This window comes from Leucoraja erinacea, chromosome 1 (genome assembly GCF_028641065.1).
Source record: "Leucoraja erinacea ecotype New England chromosome 1, Leri_hhj_1, whole genome shotgun sequence".
Lineage (NCBI taxonomy): Eukaryota > Metazoa > Chordata > Chondrichthyes > Rajiformes > Rajidae > Leucoraja > Leucoraja erinaceus.
The window spans coordinates 27,020,991-27,033,910 of record NC_073377.1 but is presented as its reverse complement, the minus strand read 5'-3'; the positions used below and the strand labels follow the sequence as shown (position 1 = coordinate 27,033,910).

Genomic DNA, 12,920 nt, shown 5'->3' with positions numbered 1-12,920 from the left:
CATATGCAGGGAATGAAGGGATATTGATTGTGTAGATATTGTGAGCTGAAGGGCCAGTTCCTGTGCAGTTTCTATGTTTTTAATTTGTGGTATAGAAACAAGCATGAACGCAGATCTACCTGTATTTTCTAATGGTGAGGGACGGAGTAATGACCATAGAAAGCTAGGCTTGTTTAAACACGTCATTTAAACCCAATGTACTGATATTGTAAGCAATTAGGAAGGTAAATGATATGTTGCCATTTAGTGCAAGAGGATTTGAGTATAGAAGAAAGGTTGATGAATCGGGACCTGAAGCAAACTTTATTGATTTCCTTATCTGAATAAATGAGTAAATTGCTATTGAGGGAATGCAGCAAAGATTTATTAGACTGGTTCCAGGGGTGATGAGTAGAGATTGATTAGACTATGCTTACATTCTGTAGAGTTCAGAAGAGTGTTGATGCAAGCACTGTAGAGTGTTGAAGCAAGCAACATTTTTAGAGAAAACAGGATGAATGCAGTTAAGTAGCAATGTTACAAAATTTTGAGAGTTTCAAAATCAAGTCTGCAATTTATCCCATCAGATAAAGCATAAAAAGAAGTTTAATTTGACACCTAATTCACTTTCATATCTTCAGTATTAAAACGGTTATGGCCATTTTCATACTCGGAAATTAGCATCTTGTTCCCTATTGCTTTTCCATTGACTTAACACAAAAGCTGTGATCAAGGACAGTCAAAAGCCCATAACTTTCTTAAAATCAAGAGAACTGAATGAAAATTTCAGTTATTATAGATTGAAGAATTCTGAAACAAATATAAAACATCTTACTTGGATGACCTGAAATTAAAGCATATAATTAGTTAATTACCTAATTGGAGTTAATTACAAAATTGACCATTGTGACGGAAATAGTAATAAACACCCAGACTGCCTTGAAAATTCAAAAATGTGATATTCTCAAGATCAGAACTTTAATATTATTGTATTATATGCTGTAAATCCGTAACAGATAGGTAAATAAATTACAATTTCTAGCAATAGACCAAGTATTTATGGAGAAGATCAGTTGCTAGCTGGTACATTGGCATATCATAATCAGTAGCATCATCATACTCCTCAGATTGTAACCAATAAGCAACTCTGTACATCTTGTTTTTCCTCAACTTTTCAATTTTGGCATTGTAAACTACAAGTTTTTGCTCTTCAAACCACACATGACATGCCTTTCTGCCCACTACTTTCCCATTAACAATGTCCTGTAGATTCCATTTCTTAAGAAAAGGATAATTTAAAAAAATAGCCGAAGTATCCAAATAACAAAATAATCCCATTTACACAAGAATTCACAATATAGCATGATTTTTAAATCTCAGTCATGAATTTATGTCCCAGATGGAAGGAATTTAATATTTAATTATCATAAATTAATCTAAAAACATCCAACCAAAATATAATCAAATTATTGTTTTTTTGCACAATACATGTGACTCAAACTGTTGTGAATATTTAGTTTAAAAATAATGATCATGGAGATCATAGAAAATTTAGAGGGCTTATCTCTAATTAAAAAAAGGGCAATTTAATCATCTTGCTTCTGGAACGCGATCAATTAGAACGTTGCATTTGTGGTGAATTTGAACCCCATATCGGCAGGAAAAACACTGCCGGTTCGTATGGGGCCCAAATCACATTTTCGCTTATAGAGGGTTGACAAACAACAAAACAACCAAACAAATTATTAACGTAACACACATCTTTTACCCAAGTTGCAAGTTTATATGTGGGAAGAAACTCCTTCTCAAGTATGGCAACGAGGCGTTTGCCTGACCGTAGCAGCTACACCGTGATTTTGTTTTTGAGTTGCACCTCCTGTTGTACTTGAGATCCCCGTTTCGAACGTTGTAGGCGTTGTCCGGCGCAATTTGGTAAGTTCGCTTTTTAGAAGCACTTTACACTCTATAATGCCTATGTAAAATTGTCTCACGAGTGCCGATGTGATGCCCATGTCATATCCTCAGAGATGTGGACTCCCAGATATTTAAAACAGTTCACCCTATCCACAGGATCCCCATTTATACTCAATATGTCCTCGGATGATGTGCCCTCCTAAAGTCCATGATCAGCTCCTTCGTTTTTTGATGTTCTGTTATCCTGGCACCAGAGTGCTAGATCAGCCACCTCCTCCCGGTAGGCCTTTTCATCGTTGTCTGAGATCAGGGCCTACCACCACAGTGTCATCAGCCCCCCCACACAGTCATGTGTGTACAGGGAGTACAATAGGGGGCTGAGCACCAGGGTGAGGGACTTCGATGTATTTCTTGACTACCCAGTCATCCCAAGTTTGCAAGTTTATATGTAAAGTACACGTTAAGACGTAGGCGTTCTCCAATTTCGTACCCTACCCCCCCCCCCCCAAACGCCAAAGTTTGTAAGATCGATAAGTTAAGGATTCTCCAAAACTGAGAATAAAAGGAAGACCATTAAGGACTAAGATGATGAAGGGAGGTTGAGAAGAGACCTGAAATAAGCATATAAAGTAATGGCAGGCATAGATAGGGCACATAGCCAGAACTTTTTTTCCCCTGGGTGGAAATGAGAAAGACTAGACGGCGTAGCTTTAAGGTGACCAGGGCAAAGTTTAAAGGAGATATGCTGGGCAAGTTGTTTACACCAAGTGGTGGATGCCTGGAATGGTCATAGTGTGATACAGTGTGGAAACAGACCCTTCGGCCCAACTTGCCCACACTGACCAACATTGTCCCAGCTACACTAGTCCCACCTGTCTACGCTTGGTCATATCCTTCCAAACCTGTCGTATCCTTGTACCTGTCAAACTGTTTCTTAAACAATGGGATAGCCCCAGCCTCAACTACCTCATCTGGCAGCTTGTTCCATTCACCCTCCACACTTTGAGTGAAAAAGTTACCCCTCGGATTCCTATTAAATCTTTTCCCTCTTCACCTCGAATGGAACCTATGGACTCTGGTCCTCGATTACCCTACTCTGGGCAAGAGACTCTATGCATCGACCCGGTCTATTCCTCTCATGATTTTAAACAGATCTTTGTTTTGAATGAATTGAGTTCCCACAGTGATTGTGATCTTCAAGAAGTTTTTAGATATATGCACGGATATGCAGAGAATGGAAGGAAATGGATCACATATAGGCAGGGATTAGTTTAATTTGGCATTAGGTTTAGCACAGACATTGACTGAAAGATCTGTCCCTGTTCTATATGGTTCTACAATGTGAAGCTTATTAATATAGAGGGTAGAAATTCTTTGGTATGCTCTACTCTGGAGCACTGTGGAAACTCAATTCATTCAAAACAAAGATCTGTAGATTTCTGGACATTTAAGAGATTAAAGGATTGGATGAAGAGCAGGAAAAGGTCTGTGGTTGAAGTTCACTCATGATATCGATGAATCATCAATAGACCAAATGGTCTTCTTTAAAGGCATCACAGGTAGATAAGGTGGTAAAGAAGGCTTTTGGTACATTGGTCTTCATCAGTCAAGGTGTTGAATATAGATATTAGGACATTATGAGCAAAGAAGGGAAGAGAATGAACTTTTTTTCGCCTTCCATCACAACGAGGAATGTGGAGGAGTCAGTGGTGGATGTTTAAGTTAAAATGTATTATGTGTGTTGTGTTGCTTTTTATTCGTATGACTGTATGGCAAATCAAATTCCTCGTATGTTGCAAAACATACTTGGGTAATAAAGTGATTATGATTATTTAAGAAAGAACTGCTGATGCTGGAAAAATCGAAGGTAGACAAAAATGCTGGAGAAACTCAACGGGTGAGGCAGCATCTGTGGAGCGAAGAAATAGGTGACGTTTTGGGTCGAGACCCTTCTTCAGGCTGGTGATGATTATACAAGGGAGAGATTAGATGATGTAGGCCCCCTTCAGTCATGACTGACCATGGGTGATGAATCCTAGTTTGCAGGTGATGTGCGGACGGATGCAAGCCTGGGCGATGTCATATGGAGGACAGGCTGTTGCCCATGCAGTACGTTCCCCCTCTCCACGTCGTTGATCGATCCAAAGGAACAGCAGGGCTGTTACAGTTTGGCACCAGCGCCATCGCAGGAGCTGCCAGAGCGAGTTTGTAGACAACGACAAACTTCCTTAGGGGCACCGAATCCAGATATTCTTGAGGTTTACTCCTGGAGCCTTTTCCATGACTGGATTTGGCCACAAGGCAGTGGAGGTTTTAAATCAGGTTTTCCTCTACTAGATGGACTGCCTTCCCAGGCTGACGAGCCCCATCTACCCGAGACTTATGGGGGTGGGAGCGTCTACTTTCTGGTGCAGGTCTATAGCACCTGCCCACTGCCCACAATTAGACGATAGACAATAGAGAATAGGTGCAGGAGGAGGCCATTCGGCCCTTCGAGCCAGCACCGCCATTCAATGTGAACATGGCTGATCATCCCCAATCCGTACCCCTTTACTGCCTTCTCTCCAAATCCCATGACTCCGCTATCTTTAAGAGTCCTATCAAGCTCTCTCTTGAAACTATCCAGAGAACCGGCCTCCACCGCCCTCTGAGAACTCCACAGACTCACAACTCTTTGTGTGAAAAAGTGTTTCCTCATCAATGGCTTACCCCTTATTCTTAAAATCTGGCCCCTGGTTCTAGTCCCCCAACATCGGGAACAAGTTTCCTGCCTCTAGCGTGTCCAAACCCTTAATAATCTTACATGTTTCAATAAGATCCCCTCTCATCCTTCTAAACTCCAGAGAACACAAGCCCAGCCGCTCCATTCTCTCAGCATGTGACAGTTCCACCATCCCAGGATTTAACCTTGTAAATCTACGCTGCACTCCCTCAATAGCAAGAATGTCCTTCTCAAATTAGGGGACCAAAACTGCACACAATATTCCAGGTGTGGTCTCACTAGGGCTCCGTATAACTGCAGAAGGACCTCTTTGCTCCTATATTCGATTCCTCTTGTTATCAAGGCCAACATGCCATTCGCTTTATTCACTGCCTGCTGTACCTGCATGATTACTTTCATTGACTGATGAACAAGGACCCCCAGATCCCTTTGTACTCCCCTTTTCCCAACTTGACACCATTTAGATAGTAATCTGCTTTCCTGTTTTTGCTACCAAAATGGATAACCTCACATTTTTCCACATTAACTTGCATCTGCCATGCATCTGCCCACTCCCCCAACCTGTCCAAGCCACCCTGCATTCCCATAGCATCCTCCTCACAGTTCACACTGCCACCCAGCTTTGTGTCATCTGCAAATTTGCTAATGTTACTTTGAATTCCTTCATCTAAATCATTGATGTATATTGTAAATAGCTGCGGTCCCAGCACCGAGCCTTTGTTTCCTATCTGCCAACTCATTTTCTATCCATGTCAGCACTCTACCCCCAATAACATGTGCCATCATTTTGCCCACTAATCTCCTATGTGGGACCTTTTCAAATGCTTTCTGAAAGTCTAGGTACACTACATCCACTGGCTCTCCCTTGTCTATTTTCCTAGTTACATCCTCAAAAATATTCCAGAAGATTAGTGAAGCATGATTTCCCCTTCATAAATCCATGCTCACTTGGACCGATCCTGTTACAGCTATCCAAATGTGCTGCTATTTCATCTTTTATAATTGACTCCAGCATCATCCCCACCATCGATGTCAGGCTAACTAGTCTATAATTCCCTGTTTTCTCTCTCCCGCCCTTCTTAAAAAGTGGGATAACATTAGCTACACTCCAATCCAAAGGAACTGATCCTGAATCTATAGAACATTGGAAATGTATCACCAATGCGTCCACGATTTCTAGAGCCATTTCCTTAAGTACCCTGGGATGCAGACCATCAGGCCCTGGAGACTTATCATCCTACAGTCCCATCATTCTACCCAGCACCATTTTCTACCTAATGTATATTCTCTTCAGTTCCTCCATCACCCCATATCCTCTGGCCACTAGTACACCAGGAAGATTGTTTGTGTCCTCCTTAGTGAAGACAGGTCAAAATACCTGTTCAACTCATCTGCTATTTTCTTGTTCCCCATAATAAATTCACCATTTTCAGTCCTCAAGGGTCTGATTTTGGTCTTAACTAATATTTTCCTCTTCACATACCTAAAGAAGCTTTTACTATCCTCCTTTATATTCTTGTCTAGCTTACCTGCTCTAAGATCCATCATGGAGGCACTCCACAAACTCCCTTACTTGGGGTCCAGTATCAACCTGATTTTCCCAGTCTACCTGCATGTTGAAATTCCATAACAACTGTAGCATTACCTTTAATACATGCCAATTTTAACTCCTGATTCAACTTGCACCTTATATCCAGGCTACTGTTTGGGGGCCTGCAGATAAGTCCCATTAGGGTCTTTTTACCCTTACAATTCCTTAGTTCTATCCATACTGACTCCACATCTCCTGTTTCAATGTCACCCCCTCACAAGGGACCGAATTTCATTCCTCACCAACAGAGCTACTCCACCCCCTCTGCCCACCTGTCTGTCTTTTCGATAGGAGGTATACCCTTGAATATTCATTTCCCAGCCCTGATCCTCTTGCAGCCATGTCTCAGTAATTCCCACAACATAATACTTCCAGTTTCTAACTGAGCCTCAAGCTCATCCACTTTATGTCGTATACTTTGTGCATTCATATACAACACTTTGACCTTGGTATTCACCTCCCATCTCGCACCACTCGCTATTGCCCCTGACCTTACTCTCTTATCCCTTCTCGAATTTTCCTTCCCATTACTTTGAGAGTCTTTTGTAACTTTTCCTGTACTCACTTCCCCATTCAACTGCATCTTTATACTCCTAATTTATCAATTCCCCCCCCCACTATTTAGTTTAAACCCACACATGTAGCCCTAGCAAACCTGCCTACCAGAACGTCGGTCTCCCTCTAGTTAAGGTGCAACCCGTCCCCTTTGTACAGGTCATCCCTACCCCAGAAGAGATCCCAGTGGTCTATCAATCTAAATCCTTGCTCCCTGCACCAGCCCCTCAGCCACACATTCAGATCCCCATCTCCCTGTTCCTGTCCTCACTCGCACAATGTACTGGAAACAATCCAGAGATAACCACCCTAGAAGTCCAGCTTTTCAGTCTTCTTCCCAACTCTCTGAAGTCATGCTGGAGAACCTCCTTCCTCTTCTTCCCGATGTCATTTGTGCCTACGTGCACAGCTACTGCCGGCTGTTCACCTCTCTCTCTCGAGGATGTTCAGAATTCGGCTTGTGACATCCTGAACCCTGGCAGCAGGGAGGCAACAGACCATCCTCGCATCTCGTCTGCCGCCACAGAATCTCCTGTCCGCACCTCAAACGATGGAGTTACCCACATCGGTCTCGCCGGTCAAGTCCCATCTCTAGGATTGGAGCCACCGACGTGTCCGCCGCTCGGACTGGAAACATCGTCTCCCCGGACAGTTCCCAAGAGGGCGTACCTGTTTTCATTAGGCACAGCCACCTGGGTCTTCTGCACTCCATAATTTCCACCCTTTCTCTCCGTCACACACCTTTGTTCTTCCCGTATCCTTGGCGTGACGACCTCGCTGTAGGTCCTGTCCAGGAAACTCTCGTTTTCCCGGATGGCCCTGAGGTCATCCAGCTGCTTCTCCAGTTCCCCAACACGTTCATTCAAGAGCTGGACCTGGACGCACACTTGCCACAGTTGTAGCAGCCAGAGGCTCCATCCATGTCCATGGCCTCCCACATCCTGCAAGAATCATACTCTCAACTTACCCGTTATGTGTTCACTGCATCCCGTCCTCACTAGCTTTTTGTGTAGTCTCCTCTCCTCAGCCTCCTCGCCAAAGACTCACACTTTTCTCTCGAGGCACTTCACTCACGGCGGCTCCCCTCGAGCAGCCTTGCTTATATTTGCTGATAAATTGCCTAATTTGCCAATTTACACATCAAATTCCTCAGTTTAAAACAAATTCCTCAGTTTTTCCCCTCACCTTTCCCATGGGTTTCAGCCAGTAAACTCTTCTCCCTGCTTCTCTTTTCTTGCTGCTTCTCCAAGCTCCATGTAAGCACTGGGCTAACACTGGCTTTTTTACATATAAACATAGAAACAGAGAAATTAAGTGCAGGAGTAGGCCATTCGGCCCTTCGAGCCTGCACCGCCATTCAATATGATCATGGCTGATCATCCAACTCAGTATCCCGTACCTGCCTTCTCTCCATACCCCTTGATCCCTTTAGCCACAAGGGCCACATCTAACTCCCTCTTAAATATAACCAATGAACTGGCCTCAACTACCTTCTGCGGGAGAGAATTCCAGAGATTCACCACTCTCTGTGAAAAATGTTTTCCTCATCTTGGTCCTAAAAGATTTCCTTATCCTTAAACTGTGACCCCTTGTTCTGGACTTCCCCAACATCGGGAACAATCTTCTTGCATCTAGCCTGTCCAACCACTTAAGAATTTTGTAAGTTTCTATAAGATCCCCCCTCAACCTTCTAAATTCTAGCGAGTATAAACCGAGTCTATCCAGTCTTTCTTCATATGAAAGTCCTGACATCCCAGGAATTAGTCTGGTGAACTTTCTCTGTACTCCCTCTATGGCAAGAATGTCTTTACTCAGATTAGGACACCAAAACTGTACGCAATACTCCAAGTGTGGTCTCACCAAGACCCTGTACAACACCAGTAGAACCTTCCTGCTCGTATACTCAAATCCTTTTGCTATGAATGCTAACATACCATTCGTCTTCTTCACTGCCTGCTGCACCTGCATGCCTACTTTCAATGACTGGTGTACCATGACACCCAGGTCTCGTTGCATCTCCCCCTTTCCTAATCGGCCACCATTGAGAAAACAATCTACTTTCCTGTTTTTGCCACCAAAGTGGATAACCTCACATTTATCCACATTATACTGCATCTGCCATGCATTTGCCCACTCACCCAGCCTATCCAAGTCACCTTGCAGGCTCCTAGCATCCTCCTCACAGCTAACACTGCCCCCCAGCTTCGTGTCATCTGCAAACTTGGAGATGTTGCATTCAATTCCCTCATACAAATCATTAATATACAGGTGCACAACCTTTTATCCGGTGTTCCGGAAACCGAAAAACTCCGAAAACCGGCCATTTTTTCCAGGATGTCGTCTGCGCACCAAAGCTCGCGTTTGGCGCCAAACTTGACCCGAAACGACCCACGGTCAACCCAGGTCTGTACTACTGTAGCGGCTGCCTCCTCCCCGGAGACCGGGGAGACACTTAAACATCTGTAAATCATTGCTTAAATGTTAGTCAGTTAGTTTGGAGGGCTTTTATGTGAAGGGGGGGTGAAGGGGTAAACTTTAATTCTTAGTCCCCTACCTGGTCGGAGAGGCGGGGAGCGGTCAATGCCTTACCGGGTCGCCGTGCAGTAAGCTCCGCAGCGCTGTGGCCGGTGGGGCTGTGGGCGTCGCCGGTTGTAGTTCCGACCCTGGCAACTCTACCCCTGGCTGCGAGGCGCTCCAAATCCAGCGCGGCCCGCGGCCGGACGCCCCAGCTCCGCGAATGTTGGAGCGTCGCTGGATTTGGAGCCGCGCAGCCAGGGGTAGAGTTGCCGGGGTCGGAGCTCCAACCGGCGCCGCCCGCGGCCGGACGGAGCCCCCAGCTCCGCGAGGTTGGGAGTCGCCGACCAGGTAGGGGACTAAGAATTAAAGTTTCCCCCTTCACCCCTACTCCACCACCACCACCACATAAAATCCCTCCAAATTAACTGACTAACATTTATGCAATGATTCTCCCGGTCTCCGGGGAGGAGGCAGCTGCTCCAGACTTTTCAAGCCGCCCGCGCTACCTACCTAATCTACGCTAAAAATCTTCCATTCGGAAATCCGAAAATGTCCGAAATCCGAAAAGTGTCTGGTCCCAAGGCTTTCGGATAAAAGGTTGTGCACCTGTATATCGTAAATAGCTGGGGTCCCAGAACTGAGCCTTGCGGTACCCCACTAGTCACTAGTCAGAGCCAGAGGTCATAAGTTTAAGGTCAGAAGGAAAAGATTTAATGAGATTCTGTGGAGCAACCTTTTCACTCAGAGAGAGGTAGGTATATAGAACAAACTGCCAGGAGGTAATTTAGGCCTTTACTATACAGCATTAAAAACGCACCAGGACTGGTATATGGATAGGAAAGTTTGGGGGGATATGGGCCAAATGGGATGAGGTTAGATGGAACAGCTTGGGGTCGGCAAAGACAAATTAGGCCAAGATGCCTGTTTTGGTGTTGTATAGCTCTGTAATACAGTAAATGACCCTACAAGATGGAGGCCATTCAGCCCATTGAGTCCATGTCAGCTTCCAGCAGAGAAATTCCATTACTTTGTATTATTCCCCAGAAGCCCAGCTTGTTATTTTCTTCCTCACATGTGCACCAACCTCTCCATTTGATTATTTTACCAGTTTCATTGACTGTGGATAATTTACATTAGCTCATTACTCGTCCAGCTGGTCTTTAGGTTGTGGGGGGAAACAGAGCATCCGGAGGAAAGCAATTCTCCTGTTTCTATGAGATTTGTTGTCTCAATGATCATGCAGTTGAAACTTAAACAAATTATAATGTGTTCATAAAATTGTTCAGTTTTGTACATCACAACTCTTTTTTTTCAGATTGAAAAAGCAAAGAATGGACCAGCGTCTGGTGAAGACAGGGGGAAAGGTATTGACTGTGCTGCTCTCACCTCCATGGTCCAGTTGGCACAAATCATAGTCGGGGCAGGAATTGGGGCTCTGGTTAACATGATTGGCACCGTGAAGGTGGTAATGATCGCTTCATCCGCCATCTCCTTTTTGGGCTGTTGCTTCGTTGCATTATTTGTTCATTATGTTCACTGAGATTAATGCAGATTATGAGTGACGATAGACACAAAATGCTGGAGTAACTCAGCGGGACAGGCAGCATCTCTAGTTAGAAGTAATGGGCGATAATCAAACCGACTTAGTCTGAAGAAGGGTATCGACACGAAACATCACCCATTCCTCCTATCCAAAGCTGCTTCCTGTTCCGCTGAGTTACTCCAGCATTTTGTGTCTATCTTCGGTTTGAATCGGCATCTGCAGTTCCTTCTTACAACAAAGATTATGATTGTCTGTCTTCCCAATTTCATTAAACATTTGGCGTCTGCATAATGATCGGCACCGTGAAGTTGGCGAAGCCATTTAAGACTGAGGTGAGAAAAAAGTGAGAGTTGTAAATTTGTGGAATTCCCTGCCACAGAGGGTAGTGGAGGCCACGTCACTGGATGGATTTAAGAGAGAGTTAGATAGAGCTCTCGGGGCCAGTGGAGTCAAGGGCTATGGGGAGAAGGCAGGCACGGGTTATTAATTGGGGACGATCAGCCATGATCACAATGAATGCGGTGCTGGCTCGAAGGGCCGAATGGCCTCCTCCTGCACCTATTTTCTATGTTTCTATGTTTCTCTGTGAGAAAAAGTGTTTCTTTCCACATTCTAAATGGCTTACCACTTATCCTTAAACTGTGGCTCCTGGTTCTGGACTCCCCCAACATCGGGAACATGTTTCCTGCCTCTAGCGTGTCCAAACCCTTAATAATATTATATGTTTCAATAAGATAGCCTCTCATCCTTCTAAACTCCAGAGTATACAAGCCCAGCTGCTCCATTCTCTCAGCATATTACTGTCCTGGGAATTAACCTTGTAAACCTAAACTGCACTTCCTCATTAGCAAGAATGTCCTTCCTCAAATTAGGGGACCAAAACTGCACACAATACTCCAGGTGTTTAGGTTTCCAGATGCTGGAAAATCGAATGTACACAAAAAAGCTGGAGAAACTCAGACTGAAGAAGGGTTTCGGCCCGAAACGTTACCTATTTCCTTCGCTCCATAGATGCTGCTGCACCCGCTGAGTTTCTCCAGCTTTTTTGTGGACCCACAATACTCCAGGTGTGGTCTCACTAGTGCTCTGAACAACTGCAGAAGGACATCTTTGCTCCTATACTTAACTTCTCTTGTTATAAAGGCCAACATGCCATTTGTTTTCTTCACTGCCATCTGTACCTGCATGCTGGCTGATGAACAAGGACCCAGAGATCCCATCGCACTTTCCCATTTCCCAACGTGACACCATTTAGATAGTAATCTGCCATCCTGTTTTTGCTACCAATGGATAAACCACACATTTATCTACATTAAACTGCATCTGCCATGCATCTGTCCACTCGCCCAACCTGAGCCTTTCTATCAATGTCAGCACTCTACCCCTAATACCATGTGCCCTAATTTTGCCCCTCTTCACCTATGTGGGACCTTTTCTGAAATGTTTTCTGAAAGACCAGGTACACTACATCCACTGGCTCTCCCTTGTCCATTTTCCTAGTTACACCCTCAAAAAGTTCCAGAAGTTTAGTCAAGCATAATTTCCCCTTCATAAATCCACGCTGACTCGTACCGATCCTGTTACTGCTATCCAAATGTGCCGCTATTTCATCTTTTATAATTGACTCCAGCATCTTCCCTATCACCGATATCAGGCTAACTAGTCTATAATTCTGTTTTCTTATAACATTAGCAACCCTCCAATTGACAGGAACTGATCCTGAATTTATAGAACATTGGAAAATTATCACCAATGCATCCACAAATTCTAGAGACACTTCCTTAAATAGCCTAGGATGCAGACCATCACGCCGTGGGGATTCATAACCCTTCTCTCTACCCAACACCATTTCCTGCCTAATGTGGATTTCCTTCAGTTCCTCCGTCACCCCTGATCCTCTGGCCACTACTATATCAGGAAGATTGTTCCTCCTTAGTGAAGACAGATCCAAAGTACCTGTTCAAATCATCTGCCATTTCCTTGTTCCCTATAATAAATTAACCTTTTTTTCAGTCTTCAAGGGTCCAACTTTGGTCTTAACCAATTTTTTCCTCTTCACATACTTAAAGAAGCTTTTACTATCCTCCTTTATATTCTTG

The 12,920-nt window shown here is 44.2% G+C and overlaps 1 protein-coding gene across 1 annotated transcript in view; it reads left to right on the top strand.

The window, feature by feature from the left end:
- The window catches only part of slc45a2 (solute carrier family 45 member 2), a 51,376-nt gene extending 40,519 nt beyond the window's left edge, over positions 1-10,857 (top strand). Inside the window, exons 7-8 of the mRNA XM_055631501.1 lie at positions 10,024-10,029; positions 10,594-10,857. Of these exons, the coding sequence (XP_055487476.1) occupies positions 10,024-10,029; positions 10,594-10,818 (231 nt within the window). The 3' untranslated portion in view covers positions 10,819-10,857. The remainder of the gene's footprint in view (positions 1-10,023; positions 10,030-10,593) is intronic.
- Positions 10,858-12,920: the final 2,063 nt, after the last annotated feature.